Source organism: Schistosoma haematobium, chromosome ZW, assembly GCF_000699445.3.
Source record: "Schistosoma haematobium chromosome ZW, whole genome shotgun sequence".
Taxonomy (NCBI): domain Eukaryota; kingdom Metazoa; phylum Platyhelminthes; class Trematoda; order Strigeidida; family Schistosomatidae; genus Schistosoma; species Schistosoma haematobium.
Window position 1 is genome coordinate 87,872,192 of NC_067195.1, and position 23,680 is coordinate 87,895,871.

The window sequence follows — 23,680 nt, forward strand, 5'->3', positions numbered from 1 at the left end:
TGGTTGTCGGTTGAGGAATTATGAGTGTAGGAGTCGTGTTGTGCGATTGTACCGAAGGGAAATCGACGTGAATAGGATTTCCTTCTAAATACGCTGCTTTTAAGCGATCGATGCTGATGCTATCGTTTGTTCCGTTCTTGTCGACTATACAGTACTTAGATTCACGTTGAAGAACTTTGAAGGGTCCTTCGTATGCTGATTCGAATGGTCGTCGATGCGAGTCTCGACGAACGAAAACGTGTGTGCTATATCGTAAGTCAGGTTGAACGAAAACATCAGTTGATTGAGGTCGAGTGGAAGCAGGTTTAACTGAACGCATTGCGTTTGTAAGCCTGTTCGTGTAGGAGGTTAGATCCATGTTCATTGAGGAGGATGAAGGATCCACGAATCCTCCTGGAAGTCGAAGTGTCGTTCCATAAACGAGTTGAGCCGCAGTGTATCCAATGTCAGCTTTCACTGCATTGCGGATACCTAGTAAGACAAGTGGAAGAGCGTCGGTCCACTGTGAAACGTTTGCAGCTGATAGTGAAGCTTTTAGTTGTCGGTGAAAACTTTCTACCAACCCGTTTGCTTGTGGATGGTAGGGGGTCGTTCGGAAGCGAATGATTGCTAAAAGTGTGGTCAGACGACGGAAAAGATCAGATTCAAACTGACGTCCGCGATCTGTAGTGATGGTTGAAGGGCAGCCGAAGTTTGCTACCCATCGTTCGACGAAGGTGCGGGCCACTGTTTCAGCAGTGATGTCCTTGATAGGTGCTGCTTCTGGCCATCGAGTGAAACGATCTACGCAGGTTAAGAGGTAAGAGTATCCATTTGAATCTGGTAGAGGTCCTACCAAATCCAGGTGAACATGGTCGAAACGAGCATCGGGAGTTTTAAACGAGCCTAAGGGACATTTATTGTGTCTGATAACCTTAGATTTTTGGCAGCTTACACAGGAGTGTGCCCACTCCCTCACGTCTTTATTCATGCCAGGCCAGCAAAACCGTTCTGCTATAAGCTTGATGGTTGCACGAACACCTGGATGAGAAAGTTTGTGCAATGTGTTGAAGACATTGCGTTGATAATGTTTCGGAACGATTGGGCGATCCCTACCTGTAGATGTGTCACACAGTAAGGTTTCCTTACCTGTTCTCATTTGTTTGATGCGTAGTTTAAGGGTTGTGGACGATAACTCGTGCTGAAGATCAGTGTCTTCTTTTTGAAGCTCGGCGAGTTTATGAAGACCGATTCCTTGGAAACTGTTCAAGGAAGTTATGCGAGATAAGGCGTCTGCAACTACATTGTTTGCTCCAGAGATGTGTTGAATATCCGAAGTAAACTACGAAATGTAGTCCAGTTGTCGAGACTCACGGGGAGAGTACTTGTCTGAAGGAGAGCTTAACGAGAAAGTGAGCGGTTTATGGTCCGTGAAAAGAGTGAATTCACGGCCTTCGATATAGTGTTGGAAATGCCGCACAGCACAATACATATCTAGGATTTCCCTACCGAATGTGCTGTACCTCGATTCAGTTTCTTGCAACCGTCAAGAGAAAAATGCTAATGGTTGATATTAGTTGTTAACCCATTTTTTTAATTCTCCTCCGATTGCTGAGTCGGATGCGTCTACTGCGATGCTAATGGGTGCTCGGGTGTCGTGTTGTGCAATCAATGCTGCTTTAGCGATTAGTTCCTTAATTGTGGAGAATGCTTTTTGTGCGATGTCGTCCAAATTGATGGATTTCGCATTTCTACGAAGTTGATCGGTAAGAGGCTTCATAAGTAATGCGCATTTCGGTATGAAACGTCTATAGAAACTTACCAGGCCGTTAAACGTGCGTAATTGCTTGACGGTGGTCGGTTCTGGGTAATCCAGAATGGCCGCCACTTTGGTTCTAAGGGGTCGGATACCTTGAGCATTGGTAGTGTGTCTCAGAAAGTCTAATGAGTCGGTCCCAATTTGGCATTTCTGAACGTTTACAGTAATCCCATGTTTTTGTAGTCGTTCGAAAACAAGATCCAGATGCTTGAGATGTGTTTCTCTGTCCGGACTTGCGATTAGACAGACATCAACATACGCGTGTACGAAGTTGAGACCTCGAAAAACATCGTCTATGAATCTTTGGAATGTCTGAGCAGCATTTCTTAGACCGAAAGGCATTCGCAAAAATTCATAGAGTCCGAAGGGAGTTATGATAGCTGTTTTCGGTATGTCGTCAGTAGCCATAGGGATTTGGTTATACGTTTTAACCAAGTCGATTTTCGAAAAGACAGTTGTACCTTTCAAGGTAGCTGTCAAATCGTGAATGTGAGGCAACGGGTAACGATCGGGAATGGTTTTTGCATTCAATCGCCGATAGTCGCCAGTTGGACGCCAATCGTTGCTGTCCGTTTTAGGGACCATGTGCAACGGGGATGCATATGGGCTACTTGACGGTCGTATGATTCCTAAGTCTATCATGTGATCGAATTCGTTTTTCGCTAACCTTAGCTTTTCAGGAGCTAGTCGTCGTGCTTTAGAGAATACAGGTGGTCCTGTAGTCGTGATGTGATGTGTAACATTGCTGGTTACACACGGTAGTTTCGGTTGAGTTTGTTGTATCCCAGGATACTTATCGAGTAGTGGTTCATAGAGTGGGTCTATCATATGCTTAATTGTGACTGGGGATAATCTGCAACCAGAGAAGGAAGTTACGCAAACGGATAAATTAGTGTTTCCGTCTACTAGCCTCCGTTTGCGCGTGTCGATGATCAGATTATGGTGTTGTAGAAGGTCCATACCAATGATTGGCATAGAAACATCTGCAACAACGAAGATCCAGTGAATGGGTTTGCGTAAACCCACGTTAAGGTAAACGCACCTTTTGCCATACGTAGCGATCGGTTTTCCGTTTGCCGCCTGTAAGTTTAGAGCCGATTCTTGAAGCCGATCGTTGGGATTCGCTGGGAGAACGCTAACTTCTGCGCCAGTATCGACGAGGTAGCGAACTCTCGTTGTCACATCTGTGACGTATAACAGACGGCTATGTTTGCCGGCTACGGTTGCCGTTAACGCGTGCCGGCTTGGAAGTTTCCCGAATTGCTTTTCGAATCAGTCGGTTTCGTGTTGGGAAAATTGCAGGGTTTTCTGCAATTTCTGGAAGACTTTCCATACTGGTTATGATACCAGCACCAGTCGGGGTTATCTGTCTCTCGTGGTCTAGAGACAGATCGCTTACGAGAAATGCTTCTACGTGGTGTGCGCGATATCTTACGGTCGGTACGAAGACTAAGATAACGCGTGAGTGTGTGACATAAGTCGGTTATATCATTTTGAGTCGTTTGAGGTTTTTCTTTGACTGAAAATACCTCGGTAGTAGAAGGTTTCGTAATTTCTAGAATACGGTCGGCAGATGCAGCCAGCTCGTCTAAGGCGTTGTTCTGGAACGAGACCAGAACTGCTTGCACCTGTTGGGGAAGTTTTGACAAGAAGAGTTGTTTGAATAGACCTTCGTCGAAAGTTCTTGGGCCTATAACCTCTCTCATCCGTTGCAACATGTCTGTCGCAGAACCGTGTTGCAGGTCGATGTTATTGAAGAGTTGATCTAACCTTTGTCGATCGGTTAGGTCTCCTCGTTTAAGAATCGAACGTTTTAAGATTTCGTAAGGATCGGAAACATCACTAGTAAACATACTAGGTGTCACGTACCTGTTGAATTCGCGCGGTAGTGCCTTGACTACTGCGAGGAATTGTGCACGTGTGTCGATCGCGCCGTGCTCGGAGAAGTAGGCTTCTGCGTAGCAAAACCAGGCTTCGATGTTGTCGGGCCAGAAAGGCATCAGTTGAAACGAAGGTGGGGACAAAGTCTTAAGCTTGAGTACTTTAGGTGTCTGTTCAGTCATGATGAAGTATGAAGTACGATAATGAACGAGGGGAAAATATATTTATATCCAAGAAAAAATACGAAAAAAATCACAATGTTTAAAAAAAATAAAAAATAAAGCAATGATATATAAAAATCCCGAAAAGGAACAGACTCACAGTTGCAATTAGGCGTACCAGATCACGACGGTCTCACCAATGATGATGTCACAGGTATTCAGTGTTTGACAACGCTTCTACCAGTAACACCTTCTAATGTATTTCGTTCCCACCCAGAGAAATCAAAAGACAGAGTCGAGGAGATCGGAAGAGTATATTTGGCGACGACCAATATATCGGAATTCTCTGATCTAATCTGGCTAGCGATTGCGGTTGATGTTGAGCACGGCGTTACCACACGTGATCTGGTGAGGATGCCTGACCGAGCGCCTTCAGCTAGATAAGTCCACTAAAACATATGGTCAGCATCCAATGTCGAAAACTTAGTGCTATTTATTTTGGGGATATATTTACCGCTACAATCTTACGTGGAAGTCACACCATCGACTACACCAACTCGCTGTATTGTATCAATTACCAATACATGATGTCGAACAAGGTTAGGCTAGAGAAGGAACAATATATTTAATATGAATAGAAGATAAAAGGTAACATTCAGAGGAACCACGCCTGCGTGGCCGAGCCATGCTCTTCGATCAACTCCAATTACTTAAATTCCTTGTTCCTGCCTTCTCCGTCGTTAGGCATTTTCCCGCGTTAAATATTGAATATCTATTTTCCGCGCAGTCTTATGTTCAGCTTTTGGGATTGTATGGTTATGGTACAATGCCACTACAAACTTACCAGATCTTTGAATGTGCTTAGTTGCTTGACTGTGGTCAATTCTGGATAAACCAAAATGGCCGCCACTTTACTTTTCAGAGAGGGGATGCCTTGATCATCTAAATTGTGTCCGAGTAAAGCTAAAGAATTGGTGGCGATTTGACATTTCCGAATATTTACTGTGATGCCACGCTTTTGGAATCGTTCGAAAACAAGACTCAGTTGCTGAAATTAAGATGCTCTCTCCAGGCTTGCGATCAAGCAGTCATCTGCATATATATGTACTTAGTTTAGACTTCAAAAATTGTCGTCGATGAATTCCTGGAAAGTTTGTTCAGTATTTCCTAAGCCGAAAAGTATGAATAAAAATTCAAACAGTTCGATGAGGTGATGATAGTGGCGTTAGAAATATCGTCAATAGCCATGCGAATTCTGTTATATGCTTTGACCAAATCGATTTCTGAGAAAAAACAGCTGTGCTGTTTAAGGTAGCTTTCGGTCAGGAGTGGTTTCCGCATTCGGTTACTAACTGTAACGATTGAGATGCTAGTCGTTGCTGTATCCTTTTGGGGACCATGGGCAAGCGAGATCCATATCGGCTGTCCGATGACTGATTAATTCATGTGGTCATCTTTGGCCAAACCTAGCTTTTCAGGAGCTAGTCGGCACGCTTTTGAGAACACATGTGGTCCTGTAGTCGTGATGTGTTGTGTAACATTATTGATAGTGTTCAGTATAGTTCGCTATGTTTGTCAGAAATCCGTCTGTGAGTCCATTATGTGCTTAAAAGTGACTGCGAACAACCTAAAACCGGAAAAAGTTACACAAACAGATAAATTGATATTTCCGTTTACTAACTTTCGACTACGCGTGCTAGTGAGTAGGTTATAGTGTTGTATCAGGTTTATACCAATGATTTGTACAGAAATATCTGCATCAACCAAAACCCAGGGAATGGGTTTGTGTGAACCCATACCCCTTACCATATGAAACAATTGGTTTTACATTTTCCACCGGTAAGTTGAAAACTGTTTCGTGCAGCCAGTCGTTAGAACTTGCACTAGTGTCGACGGGTTGAGGAACTTTCGTCATCACATCAGTGATGTACAACAGACGGCCGTTTTCACCGGCTGTGGTTGCTATTACGCGTGCTGGTTGTGAACCTTCCTGAAGGGTTTTCCGTGTCGGTCAGTGTGAAGCCCGGAAGACGTCAGGGTTTCGTGTAGTTTCGAGAGGAATCAGTATATTTTATTGTGGTACCAGCAACCATAAGGAGTATCTGCTTCTTGTGATCTATCGAAAAATCGTCGTGATGAGCTTTCCCGAGTAGTCTGGGAGCGTTTGGCGGGTAAAAAGATGACGCGTCAGATTGTGACAGACGTATTTGACGTCATTCTGTGTTGTTCGAGGCTTTTTGATAAGCCTTGGCAGTTTGAATGCTTTATTCGGTTCTCAAGCTATTCTGGTAACCCGCAAGCTAGAATTACACAGCGACCAGAACTCAAGAGAAAAAGGAGCAAAATAAGCGAAAACACTTTATTCCAAAGGTTCATTTTTGTACAGAAAAACACGGGTATTTATAGATGCTAACATTTGTTAAATCGACATCATATTTTGGCCAATCCGTTAAAAGACATATTATGCTACTGACCAATAGAAGCACGCCACGTTGGCATTCTAGAAAGCTCCGTCATGCTCTGATTCGCTAGGACTCTTCGGCTCCTTTAAGGCCTCTGTAGGCTCCGTTGAATTTCTCGGAAAGCCGACTTAACACTTTTCTTTGATATAACGAATCTCGACGCTAAGAATTCTGGCGATCTCCAGAAACCGACAAGCAAATTCAACCAGTTCGTCCGAAGCGTCTTTTTGAAATGAGATAAGGACTGTCTGCAGCCGATGGGGACATTTTGAAAGCTTTCTAAATAGACACTTGTGAAAGGTCTTTTGACCACTGACTTCAAGTATTAGTATCAACGATTCTGTTTCTCAGTCATGTTACAGCTCTATGCTATGGAAGAGTTGGTCTCACCCTTGTCAGTCGTTTAGGTCTCCACGTTTAAGCATAGCCTTTTCTAAAGGTTTCATAAAGTTCAGACGCATCACTGGTAAACAAATTAGATGTGACTTATATGTTGAGACCGCGTAGTAATGCATTCACTACTGCGATGAATTGTGTGCAAAGTTTTGTGACGCCGCACTCAAGGAGGTCAGCTTCTGCGCAGTAGAGCGAGGCTTCTCCACTACAGGGCCGGAATAGCATTAGCTGAAATGAGGGTAGCGTAGGAGTCATGAACTTAAGTAATTTAGAAGTTTGTTCGGTCGTGATGAATTTAAAGTATAGCAAGGAACGAGAAAATATTCGAAAATATATAAACAATATCACAATATATGAAAATGAAAATTGAGAAATAACACATAATGTTCCAACGAGGAAAAGACCCACAGTTTATTGCTTGATGTACAAGATCATGTCAGTCTCACCACTAAAGGTGCCACAGGTATTCGAAGTTCGACAATGCCTCCACATGTAACACCTATATGATCGAAGTATGCTAACCTAATTAAATCATTTGTCAGAAGTGAAGAGGTTCGAAAATATATTTGGAAGTCTAGCGATATGTCGGAAAGTGTCTGATCAAAGCTAGCTAACGGTTGCAAGTGATGAGTAGTATGGTGTACCCACTGGTGATCTGGTGAGAGTTTGTGACCGTGCATCTTCAGCTAAATGTGCCCATTAACATTATTAAGGTTAGCACCAGACTTTGAAGACTTACAAAACTATTTCTTTTGGGGCTTTATGCTCCGCTACTGTTTCTTCGTGAGAGTCGTCCACATTTTATTCGACCTTCGGTTATTTATCGATCTATGACAACCAAGTATGTTTGGCAAGTTCACCGTTACCCTACTTTACGAACGCTTTCATTGACTCTTACTAAATTAATCTCATAAGACAAAAAGGTTAACTGAAAATCATAAACGCAAAGCAGAGAGCACGCTACTTGATTATATATCGTAAGCTATTTGTGATCTCCACCAAGCATATCCGGACGCTTGCGTCGAATCATCAACAGAGTTTTGATATATACATCTAATGAAATTTCCAGTGTTTTAATTTGATAATGTTTCACCTATGTTATCCAACAAGGAGTTATTTTCGAGGAATTAGTCAAAATGTACGTGCAGTAAGCGACATAATCAAACGAGGTACTTTACATACATTTGCATAGAATACTCCATTTTAGAGAGGAATATCGACTTTTCCCCTTGATTTACACTGTCACGTCCGTTGTTTTCCCCTATTTCGCCTTTAATCACCATTTATTGGTTTATTGGATCCTTCTGAGATAACAATCACTACTGAATTCACTTGATTAACGAAAGTCCCTCTGCACGTAGTGCCACCGACGGCATGACGAGAAAGTTAAATCGGATAGCATTATTCAATGGTGATAAGAGCCAAAACTGCAACACAGTGTAGAATGGCCCAGAAGAATGTTATAACATTATTATAACCTTTAGTTACAGGGTGTGGCCAATAAAGTTGAAAAACAAATGACAGAGATACCCTCTTATTTGGATAACACAGGTAGCGAATGTATGAAAAGAGCCAAACTAATATATTCGTTTTGCAAATGATACAGAGAAACAATGGATAAATGTGGTTGCACACAAGGTGGCCCGAATAAATAAAGAAAATTTGGTCCTGATCTTTTTGTCATAAAAAAGTCACTGAATATACATGTCAGTATTGTCAAATACTGGAACTCACTACCGGCTGAAGTAATCCAAGAAATTTTTGAGGAGTCTTTCAGAAGATATATTCGTAAGGAGTAGGAACGGTATCTCATCATAATCTACTAATGCTTCACTTTGTTTTTTAAAATAAACTTATGTTTTAACCTGAGGGCATCTGTGATCTACTGTTACTGGATTCGGGATCCCGTTGAGTGAAAAATTCTTCTAATTCAAGTCATCGCCGAGGTCATAGAGGGAGGATAAACAAATCGCGATCTAATAAACTCAGAGTAGAAATACGTTCTTCTCTACGAGTGGTCCCTGGTTGAAATTTCATACTTGGACAGGTGGTTTCAACTCCGTAAGGTAATAATCCTTATGGAAGGTCGTATTTTCACTGAAAAATAAGTTGCAAGGATTACTAAAGCCAATCTGACAACTAACCTTGTTTGAGATTTGAACAAGCATTCCGCCCTATATAAATTGGACGTAACTTTTGAAGGCTGGTTTTGTGGTTTTATGCCTTAGGTAGGTTTGCGTCTAGTCGGAATGTACCTTGTGTGTTCGAGGGATATTGAGAGTAGTAAGCGAGGTTATTCAGCGGCGAAAAGAACATGGGAATATGTGAGTCGACGACTCAGTAAACACATGAAATGAATTTCCGATGTGTGTAGTAAGGACAGAAGGTTTACGGCATATGTTATTCCTTTTCTAGTATGCTTCTGTGAGTGTCCAGTCTTCTCTTGAAAGAGTCAATTGAAGGTATGGACACCACTGTTACAGGCAGCAGCTTCCAAGTACTGATGACTCGGTGTGAAAACCTGTATGCCGCGGGTATTTTATTCGTTCTTGGCTTTTCTACTAGCCTGCTATGTCCTCTGAGATGTCCCGATCTAGTGGGAAGTAAAAGAGAGGTGAAGTGAGGTCCAAAATAATTTCTCAGTATTCTGTACATCAAAAATAGATCTCCCCTTAGTCTGCGATTGGACAGAGTAAAGAGATCCAGCTTTTCAAGCCGCTCTTTGTATGGTAAACCTCTGTCACGTCCAAGTTTTTGCTCGTTCGCTTTATTGAAGTACAGTATGTCGATCTATTTGCAATTCACGAACCCAAATTAACGATAGAACCAAGTTCCAATTTATGTACCAAAGTTTATCCGCGATTTACAAATAGTCGACTCAAATATCGTTCTAACAACAATAAATACAACAATTACAAAACAAACTTCCAGTTTTGTAGGTTCCCGGAGAAAAGGTCCCAAAAACCAAACCAATGACAAAACGAAATCAGAATGTCCGAAAGGAATGATATAAACAAACAAGTTCAAAGGTTAAGTAAAATAAATACATTCAAAAACAGTAAAATTATTGATGTACAGTAAAAACGTTTTAATCAGCCAAATGTTTCCAGTTCTCCCGTAACACCCCGGAGTTCTGAAATTGCACGGGTAGCTGCCCTCTGTACTTTATCTAGGATATCCGAGTCACTTTTCAAACAGGGGCTTGCAGCCTAAACGCTGTTCTCAAGCTTAGTTCTCACCAAGGATGTGTATAATGTGGTGAACATTTTAGTATCTAACTTAGTGGATGTCCGTTTTAAATCCCAGAGGGTTCGAAACCCCTTAGCTGCGACCTCCCGGCAATGGGCCGTCGTCTTAAGATCATGTCTCACTGCCACCTCTAGATCCTTATGTGACCGGACTACGGGTAATGGCACTTCTCCCATGTTGTACCTATTAACCTTCGTATCCCTAAGCTGCGTGTAGACACATTTTTCCGCGTTGGTAGGCATCAGTCACTCTTTAGACCAGTTTATCTTATTAGTCTGCCTAAAGAGCGCGTGCGTCTGCGTCTCCAGTTATCACTCGCCAAATTTTTACATCGTCAGCGTATAATAACATTGGTGACTGTGTTGTACTTGGGAGATCATTTACACACAGTATAAAAAGTAAAGGACCTAGAACGGAACCTTGAGGTACTCCACTATGTACTGGTCTTTAGATGGAGCACTTGAAATTTATTCTTGCTTTTTGTCTACGACCTACTAGGAAATCCTTAATCCATTTTAAAAGAGGTCCGGCAATACCAAGGTTTCCCGACTTCAATAGCAGTCTATTGGTTGGCCCCTTGCCAAAATCCTTACTGAAGTCTATCTAGACAGCATCCACTGAATTTGCGTTGTCTAGCGCATTAATCCAGAACTCCCTTACTATAAGGATGTTCGTTGTACAGGATAGACCCTTTCTAAAACCATGTTGTGCCATGTTCAGCAAGTTATTGGTTTCCATAAATGTCGTTATGGTCCGTTTGATTATTTTTTCCAGTATTTTAATTACAACACTGGTGAGGCTTACGAGTCTGTAATTCGATGGAACTTGTCGTGGACCTGTTTTATGTATGGGAGTGACGATTGCGTCCTCCCAGTCCATAGGTAACACACCTTGGTCAAGTGACATATTGAATATCACAGTCAATGGGGCCGTGATATATTGGGTAATATGTCTCAAGATTTTGGGGTGTAGTTCATCTGGACCTGTTGACTTCTCCATGTTTAGGGTGCTAAGAGCCTTAAGCTCATCGTTTTGGTCGAAGTACACGGTGAGTAGCTGGTTTGTCGACTCTGTATTCGGGTCTGGTTCTTTCTCTAGAGGAGGTTCCTGAGTGAAAACTGCCCCAAAATAGTCAGCCATAGCCTCTGCTTTTTCCTGATCTTCCTCTATCATTTCAGATTCACTTCCTACTTTAATTAGGTTGGGAATCCAATGATGCATCCTTGTTCTGTAGTTTATGTAGGAGAATATTCTCTTGGGCTGCTTGAGTGCAGATTGTGCCAGCTGCATTTCATATTTTCTTTGAGCTTCCCGAATGTTTGTTATACACTCGTTTCTTATTGATCTGTAGCGTTCCATCGTACCTGCTGTACCAAGGCGGATGGCAACATCCCAGCTGTTCTTCTTTTGTCTTAGTAAACGTCGAATATCCCGCCCTATCCAGGGATGTCCGTGCTTCTTTTTCTTTGGGACAGTCCAGGGTATGTATGGTTGAGTTACCCGATTGTATAACTGTCTGAATAGAGTCCATGCCTCTTGTACTGATGCCTTTGAGTCAATTTCCCAGTTCTCAGCCGACGCTGCGGTGTTAATTGCCTGCATATCTGCCTTCCATATGCTAGGACGGGCCGGCGCAACTGTTTGACAGGCAATCTCAGCCATGAATTTGAATAAAATGACTGCATGGTCACTTCTCCCAAGTGGTGGGAGAAAAGCCGTCTGACCAACGTCATCACCGTGTGTGAAGACTAAATCTTAAAAAGAAAAAGAGTTTCTTAAGTCGTACCTTGTGGGATCTCTAATGTGTTGGAATAATGTTAATCCAATAGAGGTTTCTAACAGTTTGCTGTCGAACGACGATATCGACGACCCTACTTCTAAGTTAACCCAGTTTATATATGGTGCATTAAAGTCGCCTACTACAAGGCTTTTACCGTTGTTACACCAGGACTTAAGTTTACTTAGGATAAAATCATCTGCTACACATTGTCGACTGCGATATACTACAACTACTTCAATATCTTGCCGTCAGCATTTCAACTTACATCTCACCAGTTCACATATCCCTGAAACATGTGCTACTGTCTCAGCTAATCTTATGGTTAGGGTACTTTTCGTGTACAGAATAACTCCGCCTCCCCTTTGGTTTAATCTATCAGCCCTACTGGTTATGAAACCAGTCAACTGGATTTCACTATCTAATACTTCTGACGCAAACCAAGTTTCCGAGACAGCAATAACGTTCAATTTTTCTTTATCCACCACTGACTTCAGCTCCGCCATTTGATTTAGTAGGCTGCGAGCATTTGTGTAGCATACCTTTAAGTCTGTGGAGAGCTTTCTCTTGCCACCCAGAAAAATCCATAGCAATTAGGAATAACACGAGCGTGAGATGGAGATGACATAATAATCGAAATAAAAATTTGTTAGTTGAAGGTTTCGGACGCGTTTCAGTTTTCTTTGGAGGGGCTTAGTTAGTTCTTGCGAATTACCAGTGTAATTACATTGGTTGTATCACATGTTGTTAGCGGGGCATAGACTGGATTAAAGCATGCTCAATGCACGATTGCTTTGGTGCACGCTGATTGGCTAATTCTTGTCCAATCAGCACTAGTCGATAATCGGAGAATACTCTAGAATCTTCTCATGTAAAAACCATAAATATACTAACGTTTTCTCTATTGTGCTTCTTACTTGCATCTTACTTCCATCTAACCTTGTTATTTGGAATATGATCTCCTTTCTGTTCGACCGTGTTCTGATTTGCGGTCTTGTCGAGTGATTTGGTGTCCAAGAATACTAAGCAATAGCAATAGCTGGGTCATAACTGTAAGAAGGAGATTATAACACATGTCTACCGATAAAATTGCATTGCCTGAAACTAATGCTTAAATAACGGAATAAGCGATAAAAACTTCCGAATTGGGATATAAGAAAATCATATGTAATAGCATATACTGTGCGAAGTCAATTGACAAATGGACATCTAATTGTATAAAGAAAACCTAATGTTCTATAGGTCGTTATCTACAAAGAAATCAAGATAGAAGCAAAACGGTGGAAGAATAGGATTCCAGAATCGGAGATGGAAACGAGGATGAAGAAAAAACGAATATTAGTGTTCTGTGAATGTACTACAGTTAACGCAAATTTCACTCAACCTTTGTGGTTCATATTAACCTTATATAGAATTTCTTCACATTTCCCGTATATATCACACTCTGTCTTTTTGTGCTTAAACATCTCGTTGTGCATGATTTAATGGGAAACTTAGAACAAGTAGAAAGTTATTGTTATGCTTTCTAGTTGTTCGCATCTAGAATGTATAGAAGGTTGATGGCCTTCAGACTTGCTGTGATATGAACATCTGAATAAACCAGGTTCTTCCTCAAGCTTAGATTGAAGTCAACACTCAGTTTATTATCACTTGCCCATATCCGTATAAGCGGGCGTTAATTCATCGAAATATGCACTAAGAACTAAAAACCAAAATAATGCCTCTTAACTCACCGTCCCTAGTATATGTTCACATGATCATTGCTTTTTAATTACCGAACTTTCTTGCCAACTGCCTCTAGTACTTTTTGTATATTCAAAAATACCTAGTATCAAATATCTTAGATGGGGAGTTTTATCATACGCTTAACCTATACGTATGATCATTTTGCTAACTACTCGTTAACTCTTTAATCCTCTTCCAAATCTCGTCCACGAAATAAGTTTTTCAGATTCCTATACACTTACTTAAAATCTCTTTCAGTTATTTGACTATATGGGTAGTCAACAGTCGTCAAATGCTTATATGATACCTCTCAAACTAGACGAGTTGCATTATTACAATCTGCCTGACGTTTATATGGTTATTATTATATTTGAAAAATTCCCATATTGTGATTTAGAACAATATTGTTTTCGATTAGATCCTCATCAGGCTTTACTCTAATATACAGTAATGTATTTATATGCATATATGAAGTTATTAAACCAATTAAGGTAGTTTATGAGTCAATGATAACAATGGAATAGACTACATAAATAAACATAATAAGTGAAAAGTACAAATTGGTAGTGTGATGAAAGGTGTACCAGTTGTGATAAGAATAACAAAGTGTTCAGATAATTGGACCGTAGACACTTATTACATAATTTCAAAACTTTTATGAATGTTATTTCAGTGTCTATATTTTTCTAATTATTAACCCATTTCCTATTATGTAACATTGATTCAAGCCTTTATTATTGCTTATCGCAACTAGTACACCTTTCATCACACTATCAATTTATACTTTTCACTTATTTATGTAATCTGTTCCACTGTTATCACCATTGAATCATAAACTTCCCTGATTGGCTTAATAATTTTCTATATGCATAGAAATGCATTACTGTATATTAGAGTAAAGCCTGATTCGGATCTAATCGAAAACAATATTGTTCGCTTATATATGTGATTATGTTACATAGAAATTACAAATCGAGCTAGGAAAATTATATAATCACAGGATTTTTGAGAACTGGGTTTTGTATAAACTGTGAATGTATGTATGTGTTACTATCCTGATCTCCAAATCAGTTACCATCTTAATAGTTCGATGCACTAATATAAACAGACTACAAGTAACATGTGACCTTGTGTGTCAGTGTATTAAAAACTTTCTACATTTTTTTAATAAGGCTACCATAGCGAATCATTATTTATTTATTTATTTGAACACATATATATTGGTACAGGAGTGCGCCAAATATATATGCGCCACACAAAACAATGAGAATTTAAGAAAAAAAAGAAAAAAGTGGGGGATGTAAAAAAATATTTAAAAAAACAATAACGAAGAGATTGGCGTAAGGTAGTGTAATAATAATAGTAATAGTAGGGGAACAAAAGGGTACAATCAGAAGAAATCTTTCAGTTAAGGAGGATACAACCACGTTTTATGAAGAAAGTAAAAGAATGTTACAGCATGATCGCCACTGGCTTCTATTCTGAGCCATATCTGATAACGTCTCTAGCCACTGTGTTGTACCATCTCTCGGACCCCAACCAGGGAGTCGTGAAGGACCGACACAGGCCAGCCCTTTGCAGCTTTCTTTCATACCACGACACCATGTCATATACTATTTATTTATTTATTTTAACACATAGACACTGGTACAAGGAGGCACCAAATACATATGCGCCACACAAATCCCATTCGATATGTGTGAGGGCTATGATACTGCCCGGGTGCCCAAACCGAAGCAGGCATGTCGGCAAATAATGCACGGCGTGGAATTCTCTGGGACGACGTTCGTAGAACATGTCCAAGCCACCGGAGTCGGTGTTTCAAGATGGTGACACCAATTGCGAACCAAAACATAGGTCAAAAGGTTGATGAACTTGATGCATACAATTGTCATGTCCATCTTACTAATTATGTTTAGATGTTACCATGTTCTGAAACAGCCGAGCGTAGAAAGAGTTCGCTCTCTTTCACTCTCTCTGAAAATTCTTTCATATGGCCGCATGTATATAGACACTTCCATAAACGTCACTCTTGCGGTGGGGTTGTCGTTTACGAAATTGAGGGGACGAAGAGCAAATATCCGGAGCTTTAACCGGGTTGATGGATATGAAGGATCCATCTAAGGGAGCAGGAAAACCCAGATTCCAAACCAATGTTCCACATGGGCTACAGGATCATAAGGGAATGAATGGCGTATGAACCTATTGTTGGTCACCGGCTACCATAGGACAGTATCTCCTAACGTTGCTCCACTGCTTTGCGGGTTACACCTTAAGGACAAAGGGTCGGGACGTGGCCCCTCTAGAAGCCACCCACTTCGGTTGGGGCACTCGGGTAGTATCCTAGCCCACGCAAACCAGTGATAATTACTACTGGGAAAATTACTTTTACTTCAACGCTCATTCAGACCAATCATTCTATAAAATTCGCTTCCATTTCTTTTATACTACGCCAATTATGTATTCCCCTTTATCCTCATTTTCCGTGTATCACTTTTCAACTTATACAGTAGCTCACCTACGGTTGAAACCCTGTCCTCTCTAAGCGATCTCAAGTCACTGACTGGTCGAAAATTAAATGCTACCAATAAATACGAATTATGAACCAGTCTTTCTGAAACCAAATGTGCATCTCAGTCTGATTTTGCTGGCGTTAGTGTCACACTAAGCGATGGAACTGAGGCAGCACTAATCAACTGGATCCCCACTAACAGTCGACTATGTAATTTCAGACTAGAAAGCTCCATCAAATTGAGAAGAAATCGGTGTGATGAAGGATATCCTGCTGTCATCTCTACCTAAGCTCTAATTGATTACAGTCCGAATGAGATCAAGCTCTTTTGCCACCAGTTAACTGTTCTACAAAAAGTGCGTTCGATAGATATTGCAGTACTAGCCGGAGACTTGAATGCTCAGACGAGAGTCGTTTATGTGGCTGATGGGAATTTTTGGTCATAGGTTAGATAACGGGGACTGTCCACTGCAACTTTGCGCAGACTACAACCCGTTTCCGGCTAACATTAACTATCGGTACAGGTATCGCCGATGTTTTTCCTGGTACTCTCTCTCTCTGCATCTCAAGCTTCAACTCAAAATAAACACATTGCGATCAGCTACCGCTGGCATGGTTGTGTAAAAAAAGGGCTCTCTTTTCGGAGTAATTATCTGAACTTTGATCATGTCCTTGCTTGCACTAATCTTATGTCGCGTTTTAGTAGCCAACAAATTCATCGCTTTAAACAGATCGATGTCAGCAAATTGGTTGCAGCTTCCGTTGAAACTAAATATCAAACCGAGCTAGGTTAAAGGCTAGTTATCGACCCACCAAGAGATAATGATGGACATTGGCTTCGATTGCATGGTTCCACGGAGATGGTCAGTAATGTTTCTTGCGACTTTGCAAGAATGGATTTACGTCACCTATGCAACAACTCGGCGATATTTCAATTAGTGTCACTATCTTGAAGCATGGACTTTGGTGGCTCCCGTTGTTCGTTCACTAATCCCTGGTTGGTCTCATAGAGATGACGCAACACCTGCTTGGGACATTATTAGATATGGTTCGAAATGGAAGCCAGTGGCAATCTTGCTGTAATCTTCTTTGTACGAGCGAGAGGAGCTTTAACTGAAAGAATCCTTTCTGATTGTATTTTTCTTAACTGAACTTCTCCCATTATTAGTATTTTGGTGATTATTGTTGTTCCACTCTCATACACTAATTTCTATCCATCTTTGTTCTTTTTTATTATACTAACCCTCCATTCTTTATCTCTTCATAACCGCATTTTTATTGCGTTGCGCATATATATATATATATATATATATATATATATATATATATATATATATATATATATTTGGTACCTCTTCATACCAATTTCTTTGTATAAATAAGTAAAGAGTGCATCGTGATGTCTTCTGGTAATTATGCTGCTCCTCTACATAAATTAGAATTAATAACCCCTACAGTTCCTCACGTGGCCCAGACAACCAATTATTTAGTAAGTCCCAGACAATAAAGAAGAAATTTTCAAGTCTCAAATATCTCGAAATTTATTCGTTCTACTGAAAATCTTTTACTGTGTATTCGATTTTTAGACTACTGTTATGAAGAAAGCTCCGTACGACAAAAATGCTCCAAGGCGACCTCTTTCAGCATTTATGTTGTTCATGAAAAAGCGCAGACAAGAATCAGAATATATTGCTTCACAGTCATTTTCAGATAGAAATCGTATTATTGCTACTGAATGGGCTGCTCTATCTGCTGAAGAGAAACAAGTATATACTGACCAAGCTGCCGAAGATCGTGAGTCATACAAAAAATTGTTTGCTGAATACAAAACTACTGATAATTACAAGAAATGGTTAGCTTCCAATGAAACGGTCAATGCTAACGGACCCAAAGCTGGATGTAAACGACCAGTAAAACAAATATCACATACTAAAAACAATGACATAGAAGCAGATTGCAAAATTTCAATATTTACTCATGAATTTCTGGAATACAACAGACTTCGTGAAGTTATCTTGCGTCAATTGAAGAAACACGTTAGTTACATTTCAATGTATAACCATTGCTTTTCGTAACAGCTAATTAGGAGAAGCACAAACATCTTAAACATGAATCCACTGTTAAATGTTTTGAATTATCCCGTCGTTGATTTTTTTTACTGGAATTTTACCAGTCTTGGTTAGAATATGTGAATTTTGTGCGGATTGTCTTGATATATCTATTATGATAGAAGTTAATATATATTCTATATTAAGATGGGTGACTTAGTGGTCGACCGCTTCAATCACTAAATCAGTCTTTAACATAGAAATAGTTTATCAGAAGTGCATAAGATATAAAAAATAATAAGACGAAAATCTTTAAAACGTTTTAACTAGTGCTGGGAGCAAATTTACTTACCGATTACAAGCCTAGGTACTCGTTTTTGAGCGACACGTTTATAGTGATGCTAACTGGCTCTAAGTTAGTTTGAACCTACGACTCAGCAGTTGAAGGTCTTAACCGCTGTCATTGCAAAAATCGCACTTGATTGACTACAAAGAACGTGCTTTACACATTTGCAAACCGAAAGACCATTTCTTCACTGACTGTTCTTCTGAGAAGATTATTGTGTATATTTTTATGGGATTAGTATTGTTTATTGTTTAAATATTTGGTAATTAGCATCTGGATTCAATGTACGATGCAATATATCTAACAAAAAATCTATTGTTTATATTGTACAAGCTAATAGGAAATTATAATGACAAAAATGAGGGTGACGCATTGTGAAAGTCTTAATATGCGTAAATTAACCGCACCCCTGATTTCTTCTGGCTTAATTGGCTGTTTATGTAGGTGTTACCACCTCTTTCATTGGATCTCAACGTCTATAATCGCTGATTTGAGAATTCGCCAACAACGCCTGCGAAAGTCCAAAATACACACATACAAATAATGTGAACCCAATACAATTCTGTCCACAACATCACAGTATACATTAATCGTCCTTTAGTTTAGGAACCACTGGAAGAATATTCGTCAAGCTCTCTGTATTAAAGTTATATATAATTCGCTCGTACACCACAGTACTAATGGTCATGTATACTTTTTATGAGAAAGTGGCTTATTAGTTAAATAACTCAGTATTCAACCAATTAGTGTGCCAACTCACCTCACCTTCATCAGTTTGTGCAGAAAGGTGAGGTTACTAGCTCTCACACAAGTACTGTAGTTTAAGGCTAAATGCGAAACCCCTACTTGACAAATGGGGAAATTTCATCATAATCATGTATATGGTATGAAATATTGCCTAGACTGAACCAAGCAGTTTCCTTATGGGATCGCTTCAGAGCTTTTGACACAAAGAACTACTACAAAATTCAGCCCCATGGTAACCGAAGACCAGAATAGGTTGGTACGCCATGTCTTCCCTTTTGGATTAGGGAACACGTATAGACCACTGGTTTAGAATCAGAATCTTTCAACTCCTATATTTGGACCCTCCGTAGTTTCCTCTATTTCTTCACAATATCACCACTTCGTTTATGTGACGCATTCCTTTTTGGTGCCTTATTGTGACGAGATTTGAATAAATCAATGGAACATTAAACTTAGTAAATGAGTTACACTACTATTGTCATATACTTTTTCCAGGTATCACAACTTGAAGAAGAAACCGCTCTACTAAGTAAGCATGTGGAAAATCTTGTAAATGCTGAAAATCGGACAAAAAATCAAATTAATACAACGAGGGAATTACTAACCAATGAAGAAAATTTATTGAAACAGCTATGTAAAGAGTTAACAGTTGCTTTAAGCGATGTAAGTTAATTTTACTGAAGCTCATGAAATGTGATAGTTTAATGTATAAAGCAAGTATAGTTTTGTGTACTCAATAAAGTAGAATTTCAGTAATATGTATGTATAGTTAATTAAGTGGTGTTATATCTTACTTCTGTTTACACTACACATTCACTGTTAGTAAATCTAGTATCTGGGATACTTATCGAAATTGATTTTGGATATTATCTGATTGTGTGACATATCCGTGATAAATACAACAAAAAAACAAAATATCCTCTAAATAGTATGAAGAGAACATTAATATCACCGTGTTATTTTGTCTTAGTTATGATATATTATAAGTAATAAATCACCAAACTGTGCTTCGACAATAGCAAGTTTACAGGATTTCTCTTCGCGATTTGTCGTGTCTACTTATAGTATCAATCGATTCTTTGTCTGGTGAAATCTGTGCTAGAAAGAAGTTACTGGATCACCAGTATTATTGCCTGTCTTTACGAACGCGGATAGTAACTAACACTCATGATACTCGTATAACATCATGAGGGGTTAAGCGCTAAAATGAAGTCAGGCCCAAATCTCAAGCAAATAAGTAAACAACAGCAAAACGGTTCATATTTCTTGTTCATTATCGAATGAAAGCCAAATTAGTCCCCAAATTGAAAATCTCGCAGATCGGATTCAACTCATCGGACTAGTTGGACAAAAAAGTTGATGACTGACCATTGAACGATAAGTCAGTCGTCGCCTGAACTGATCAGTGTATATTTCTTCAAGCATATCTCTGAATAAACTAAGCACGTTATTCGCTCATTAACTTCGTCTTATTGATTTGATAACCTTGCTATTTCTAAGTATAAACAGTGGCTCCTGTTAAAAACATTTTTTCTGAATGCGATTCTCTCCCTCGAAATGCAAAATGTTGCTTCAGGATTGGGTTACATCGACACCCGAACTAGTGATAGGGAGTGAAGTAGTTGAGTGTGTCGACCGCTTCACTTATCTTGGAAGTCTCATCAGCCCTTGCGGTCTGGTGTGTGACGAAATCTCAGCACGGAGACAGAAGGCTCGACTAGCTTTTACCAACTTGCGTCATTTATGGCGTAGGCGAGATATCCGTCTATCAACCAAAGGAAGTGTTTACTGCGCAGCAGTTCGTCCCGTCCTACTTTATGGCAGTGAAACATGGCCGGTAAGAGTAGAGGATATTCGTAGGTTACTAGTATTCGACCATAGGTGTCTTCGAAACATTGCTCGTATATCATGGGACCATCCAGTAAGTAACACAATTGTTAGGAAACGGGTACTAGGTAAGGATGGCAAATCAGTTGATGACGTAGTGAAACTTCTTCAGTTGAGATGGCTGGGACACGTGTTACGTATGCCCAACGACCGACTGCCCCGACGTGCGGTGTTTCCTGATGTAGGAGTAGGTTGGAAGAAAGCTAGGGGTGGCCAGACCAAAACATGGCACAAATCCATGAAGTCACTGACAAGTGCACAGAGTGAGTCATGTTGGTAGGTGTAGACTAGCTGGTTGGGGACCGCGAGATGATAGCAACCGATGGTTAGAGACCCTGAATGACATGGGTCAAAATCGTTTGCAATGGCGCAGGTGCATCCACTCTTTGTGTTCTCCCAAATTCTAATCTTCTGAATTCTTCATGTCCCTTTTTTCCTCTTTCCAAATTTATTTCACTGGATTATACTCTTTAAATAACATCTCCAAACGCTAATCTTCCCGATTACTGCTTATACTTCTACTACCTCTACCACTATGGAATTTGAATCGACAATTGTATCTGTGTGCTAATGTGGTATTGCAACTTGAACTGATGAACGTACGTACGAAGTTCTACGTTGTTACTGACTGACTGACATATATATAGCATATTTTCTCTCTAGATCTTTGTAAATAAAGAAATACTACTTCCTGTCCTTAAACAGGAAGAGATGAGATCAGTGGGCCTCATTTGTTTATTTTGGTTTAAACTTTGTCAATACCTCTTAATCTCAGATTGTATCTTAAGTGTCAAGGAAAATTCTCCACTTGTTATTTGAGGTTGTTGTAGATGTCATATGTTATACTTAAACTTAAGAAAACACTACATTGAGTTCTACAGTATCTTGAAAATTATCAGTATGATTATTAACTGTATATATTTTAGGTCAATTATAAAATATGATTATGAAATGAACATTTGGATTTTTATAGACTGTCAGATAAAAGACATTAGGTCAATTCAAAAGCATTCCTTCGTCTATCCTCTCCAATATAAGATTTCATTCGTGCGAGGATTGTGGAGTGTTGAAAGTTGTTCATAGGGTGTGGCGAAAACTACTGCAATATTTGCCATGTAACCACAAACGAGTGAACACAAATGAATTACGATTATCATAGACAACAGTTTGTTCATGATACAACTTTGTAAGCAAATACCTATTTGTGTACACTAATTTGATCTACTCTTTAATTTATGATGGAGATCAGTAATACTGTTCAAATTGAAGTGTATGAAACAGAGTTTGAACTTGTAACTTAATGGTTGAAATCTAAATCCTTCTAACTATAAAATAGGTTCCCTGACAACAATTTAACTTTAAAAAATTAGATTTTATTTTCATTATAATATAATGATGATACATATTATGTTTATTTCTTATATAATTATTTATTTATTATTAGGTCACTCTATCCAATAATACATCCGATATAAGTTTAAAAGGAATTGAACGTATTACAGAAACTAGTGTGGAATCTTTTCTTTCAAGATTAGAATCTTTAAAAAATTCTTCATCTTATTTAGAATTATCATCAAAAATTATACAATCCATTCGTTTAGCTTGTCAAAAGAAAACAATTAAATTGTTAACTTATGAAATAAATTAAATGAGAAAATTCCTTTTTGTTGTTTTTATATTTAAATGTTTTTTTTTTAATTTGTACTTTTATTTACAAATTACTATCACTAAGATAATTGTTCTATACACACAGATACTTATGTACATTATCAACGATAGAGAAAATTAGTTTCCTATTTATTTGTTTCATACATTCTAATTTTTGTCTCATTTAAATCATTCTCCCCATGGTCTATTTACTCTTTTATTCTCCCATCTAGTTTTTTTAAAGGATTCAGTAACTTCTTTATGAAATTCAAGAATATAATCTTCATTTAAATTAGGTAATTGTGCTGTCAATCGCTTTTTTTCATGAATACAGTAACGCATATATGTTAAATAATAGGCTGAAATTATCATTGATCCAATGAAAGGTACTATACGTACCCAAACAGGATGATTAGACATTTTATTCTATTTGAGTTCAAAAAATCAAGTGTAGAAAACTGTAAAAACAAAAGACAATATTTGAAATTATTGCATACATCGGTTAATAAGTTGAAACATTAACTTTAGTTTATCAATACACATGTGACATGGCTCAGAATCGATCACAATGGCGTCGGTGTATACACTCTCTGTCTTCCCTTAAACTAAGAGATTAAAATCGCTTCACATCTTTCTTTCTACGAACTAATTCTTTCTTTCTGTATTATGTCATTATATGCAATCTTTTTTTTATATATTACCAGCACTGAATGAACTACTTTTATGAATCCGGTGTTTATCTTGTTGTGTTAATGAGTTATGGCAACTTGCACCGATGTATACATGTGCCTGGTCCTACGTTGTAGCTGACTGACAATACATATGTAGTCGCATGCTTTTGACCTTGAAATGAACCAAACACTTGGTATTCCTAGTACTTTTAAGTAAAGCCAATGATCTTCTTGTAAGTACTATTGATGTCTAACTGTAAAAGGCAATTCATACATATCACAAATTGTACACCCCCTTGATTTTATAAGGAAATTAAAGCTCATTTTCAAGACTTGAATGTCTACTTATAGTTTTGAATAATCTGGAAGCGAT

At 39.0% G+C, this 23,680-nt stretch overlaps 1 protein-coding gene across 2 annotated transcripts; it reads left to right on the forward strand.

Annotated features, from left to right (window-relative positions):
- Positions 1-8,880: 8,880 nt before the first annotated feature.
- Positions 8,881-23,350, forward strand: HMG20A_1 (High mobility group protein 20A). 2 transcript variants are annotated; one of them, XM_051212629.1, is made up of 6 exons: positions 8,881-9,071; positions 9,114-9,478; positions 9,523-9,727; positions 17,548-17,997; positions 19,598-19,765; positions 22,434-23,350. In XM_051212629.1, exons 4-6 carry the CDS (start codon positions 17,557-17,559, stop codon positions 22,635-22,637), a joined length of 813 nt encoding a protein of 270 aa, XP_051072816.1. In that variant the 5' UTR covers positions 8,881-9,071; positions 9,114-9,478; positions 9,523-9,727; positions 17,548-17,556; the 3' UTR covers positions 22,638-23,350. The 2 variants fall into 2 exon arrangements, with proteins under 2 accessions (XP_051072816.1, XP_051072817.1); XM_051212630.1 differs by lacking the exons at positions 8,881-9,071; positions 9,114-9,478; positions 9,523-9,727 and having other exon boundaries at positions 17,347-17,997; positions 18,040-19,765.
- The last annotated feature ends 330 nt before the right edge of the window (positions 23,351-23,680 follow it).

Excerpts from the sequence above, each read along its gene's own strand:
- HMG20A_1 (XM_051212629.1), top strand. The coding sequence starts at position 17,557 with ATGAAGAAAGCTCCGTACGACAAAAATGCTCCAAGGCGACCTCTTTCA. Across the intron at positions 17,998-19,597 it reads TGCGTCAATTGAAGAAACAC|GTATCACAACTTGAAGAAGA; the intron begins GTTAGTTACATT and ends TACTTTTTCCAG. Across the intron at positions 19,766-22,433 it reads TAACAGTTGCTTTAAGCGAT|GTCACTCTATCCAATAATAC; the intron begins GTAAGTTAATTT and ends ATTTATTATTAG.